General features: G+C 34.1%; 1 protein-coding gene across 1 annotated transcript in view; it reads right to left on the bottom strand.

Annotated features, from left to right (window-relative positions):
* Window positions 1-797: 797 nt before the first annotated feature.
* The window catches only part of LOC108564806 (4-hydroxybutyrate coenzyme A transferase-like), a 29,468-nt gene continuing 26,028 nt past the window's right edge, over window positions 798-4,237 (bottom strand). The window contains exons 3-4 of the mRNA XM_017923947.1: window positions 2,775-2,808; window positions 798-2,159 (exon numbers count right to left, since the gene is read on the bottom strand). Of these exons, the coding sequence (XP_017779436.1) occupies window positions 798-2,159; window positions 2,775-2,808 (1,396 nt within the window). The remainder of the gene's footprint in view (window positions 2,160-2,774; window positions 2,809-4,237) is intronic.

Raw genomic sequence — 4,237 nt, 5'->3', positions numbered from 1 at the left:
TAACTGTTATTTGATAATTGACCAAAAATATATCTCTTATTAATTTGAAACAAATGAAAATAATTTAATTGTTTTAAATTTCATTAACAATTAAAATTTTATATATTGATAGCTAACAATTTAAAGAATTAACCATTAAATAACTAATCTATATAAAGATAGATACACACTATAGCTTTATTACTTCCCTAGCAAAAATATATGATATTTAAGTAAGTACTCATGCAAAGCAGAGCAAACTGATTAAAAATTATAAACAATACTAATTACTAATTATCTTCTTTTTTATACTGTTCTATAAATGTAGAACTTCAGTATTACTGTCATTGCTGTAATAGGCCCATGATTACTAATTACATCATTCTTAGCATTACAATTAACGACCTAATGAATACACTAATTACCGTGCGCTAAGCGAATGTACGTTAATCGGACGGTGAATTCCCATATAAATGCTTGCTTTTAGTACACGCGTGTAATTTCATTCTCTCGAACGTACTTCTTTTATTTTAGTCAAATCGTGATGTTTTAGGTAGAGTTTTAGTAAAAAACAAACTGTGAAGCACAATTTATCGATTAATATCATTCGTTCGAGTGTCTTCGGTTATTTATTCATTTTATACTGATGTGTCACAATTTTATTGTAAGCATTGACTGGACTGTACTGAACTGTAAATAAAACAAAATTAAAAGAGTAAACATATTTCTTGGCATATATTTCTGCAAATAGAAAAGTATCATATAAAAACATAACTACTGATGGGAATGCAAATAAGGATGTACTGGTTATAATATATCTAAGGTGACGGTTTGCATTTCAAAAGCTCGAAGGCGGCTTTGTCGAGGGCCTCTCTGTGCTTAGGATCGGAGATTTTAATAAGTTCGTAAGCTCTCTGTCTCATTGTTTTGCCAAACAAATTGGCGATTCCGTGCTCAGTAATGACGTAGTGGACGTGTGCTCGACTGGTGACGACACCGGCGCCAGGTTTCAAAGTGACATTAATTTTGCTAACACCTTTCTTGGTGATCGAAGGCAGAGCAATGATCGGCACCCCTTTTCCGTCGTCCGCCTCGGCGCTGCCTCTGATGAAATCCACTTGACCACCAAATCCGGAATACATGCGTGTACCGATCGAATCCGCAACGACCTGACCAGTGAGGTCGACTTCAATCGCAGAATTAATGGCAGTCATCAGGGGCTGGGCGGCTATAACCCTCGTGTTGTTCACATAATCCATGGACAGGAATTCGATGAACGGATTATCGTGGACGAAGTCGTACAGATTTTGAGTGCCCATCACGAACCCAGTCACAATTCTGCCTCGATGCGTCCTCTTCAGTCTATTAGTGATGCATCCTTTCTTGGCCAACGCAACAACACCATCCGAGAACATCTCGGTATGAATACCGAGATCTTTGTGGTTTCCTAGCTGTGAAAGCACGGCATCTGGTATATTACCAATACCCATTTGAAGCGTGGCTCCGTTCTTCACCAGATTCTCAGCGATGAGCTTACCAATTTTCACTTCGGTATCGCTCAGGCCACCTTTGCCTCCATGCACTGGCAGCGGTTCGTCCTTTTTGTAGGCGAAATCAATGTGGCTAATGTGTATGATCCCATCTCCGAATGTTCTAGGCATCTTCTGGTTCACCTGTGCAACTATCACCTTACTGTTGCAAATGGCTGCCCTAGTGATGTCCACGCTCGTTCCCAAACTGCAGTAGCCGTGAGAGTCAGGTGGAGACACGTGCACGATTGAAATGTCCGGTTTGTAGATTTTCCTGTAGAAGAGATATGGGATCTCGTGCAGGAAGATCGACATGGCATCGGCCCTTCCCTCCGCCACCGATTTTCGCACATTACCGGAGACGAAGAACGAATGCGATCTGAATATACCTTCGTACTCCTTAGCTGAATACGGCGCTTTTCCTTCGGTGTGGATATGGCAGAGCACGATGTCCTTCAGCTTCTTGTCCTTACCGACTTTGGTCATCGCCGTGACCAGATCGGCCGGAGTCGCTGCTGCACCTTGGATAAAGACCACGTTTCCCGACTTCAACTGGTCGAAACATTGCTCGGCGTTCACGTATTTCGGTTCTTTACCCGATATCGGCTGCGACGGCTCATTACTGTCCTTGTAATAACTCCTTGTCCTTATCTTCATAACGTTCAATAACGCATTGTTCACTTTGAATACTTTGGTAAGTGCTACCTGTGCCATTATGTTCTGTTTCGCTGGAATTTTAGCTTTTGTTGCGCGGTCCGAAAAATTGTAACGTTTGTCAAAATATGAATATTAGACATATACAATCCATGCCTACTGTAATATTAACATTTTCTGTATTATCAAATAAATATCATTGAAACATAATAAAATACATTAAAAAAAGTATATAATTAATTTTATAATTGATTATAAAATTAATAAACAAGATACTTCAATTTTAAAATATAATTATTACCAATATAATTGTATGTGCAAAAAATAAATCTAAACATTACTCTCAGTAATTTTACATATTGGAAGAAGCGTTTTGGAATATTAAATTTGTAATGTTATTTCTGAATTGAAATCAAAAAAATAATGGTAATTAACATTAAGTTGACCCATAATTAGAAACCGGTGTCATAAAAAGTTTTTCCGTGTACTAAATTATTAATGTCAAGTGGAACAATGAACTAATTTCTATCAAGGAAGTTGGCCGAACCGATTCAAGCGAAGGCATCAAGTCGCTCTGATTCTGATGATTTATTCAATGCTCATGAAAAATGCACGCGGTAAGTTGGCAATTAGCAGTATCTTCGATCTTCAAAGGAAACATGCTGCTGGAATCCCAAATGCCGCCGTCAAATTAAGACTACACTAGGATTTATTTTCAATTCGACATGCTAGTTATATTCACAATTATCATAGCGAAACTGCAATTTCCAGAAAATCAAATCTCAACTACTATCCATCTTTTTTCAACATTCAACTCATAACAATAGAATATAATTGATTATGAAACATTGAGACAAATAATTAATACATATGTTATAAACTAAATCCATGTTCTTCTATATAAATTTATTATAATTCTATACAAAATTATTTAATAAAGTATTTTTCGTTATTAAACTTAAAAATAAAATTTACTTATTCTAAAGTCTTTCTACTAAATTAAAAATAAATGTTTATCAAACATGGTTATTTTATGTTAATTTATAAAAAAAAAGTAGAAATCAAGAATTATGAAACAAATTTTGTTCAAAAGCAAAACTGATTGAATTGTTGATGTTTGGGGGAGTAGATTTTTAAGATGTATTTGTTTTATCAAAGCCCTTGTATGAAAGCAGATGAAATTGATATTTTTGTATATACACCTCCGCATACTTTAAAAGAAATAAAAAAAATATATGAGCATGGCTTCGGGGTGAACACATCAAACACGTTTCACAACGAGATATTTGGCGGTATTTTATCGATTTTTCAGAACGGAACTCCGCATTTTACAGGTAAAAAAATATACACACACACATCACGAATAGCAATATACGAACATGGTAAAGTATTTGTAATGTCAAATTACAAACGTTGGGTGCCTTCTCAATATTTATTGTATATACTACGATGTAATTATGCATCAGTAAAAATGCGATGTACATAAATTATGTAAGGCAATACTTCGTATAGTGAGTGTAATCGGTTCCGCCATTATCCCAGTTTGAAATCGGATAAATCGAGGAACTAAATATATTCAAAAATCGATCATTTAGATATAAAAATAATGTTATATTAATGTTATAATAATCAACAATTCGACGTAAAAGATATTTGAAAGTTCTTGAATTTCATCGAGATTACCAAGCATATACATTCATGCTCTACATTTAAATGTATATTTTTTTTTAACTGTTGTAGTCATTAATGAAATATAATAGAATCTTCTGTTAATGTTTTTAGGACAAAATTTCCTACTTACAATTATTATACTTTTTTAATATGAAATATTTTTTTGATTGATTTTGTACAATAAATAATGTTATCTTTAATGAACTTTTGGAGGTCTTTTAAATTGAATTTAATAAAGATATAAGCGTTATGCCCATAATTTAGAAACATTTACAGTTTTTTTATCAATGAAATGGAAGTATTCGCTGTAAATATTTGATTTCAATAAATTAATGGTATTCAAATACACATGAATTTCGTGTGTTATTTGAGCAGTAAACGAAGTCGCAGAAAAAAAGAAGTTT

This window comes from Nicrophorus vespilloides, unplaced genomic scaffold (assembly GCF_001412225.1).
Source record: "Nicrophorus vespilloides isolate i.1.1-1 unplaced genomic scaffold, Nicve_v1.0, whole genome shotgun sequence".
Taxonomy (NCBI): domain Eukaryota; kingdom Metazoa; phylum Arthropoda; class Insecta; order Coleoptera; family Silphidae; genus Nicrophorus; species Nicrophorus vespilloides.
Note: the sequence above shows the minus strand (reverse complement) of the source record. Positions and strands in the feature narration are given on the sequence as shown.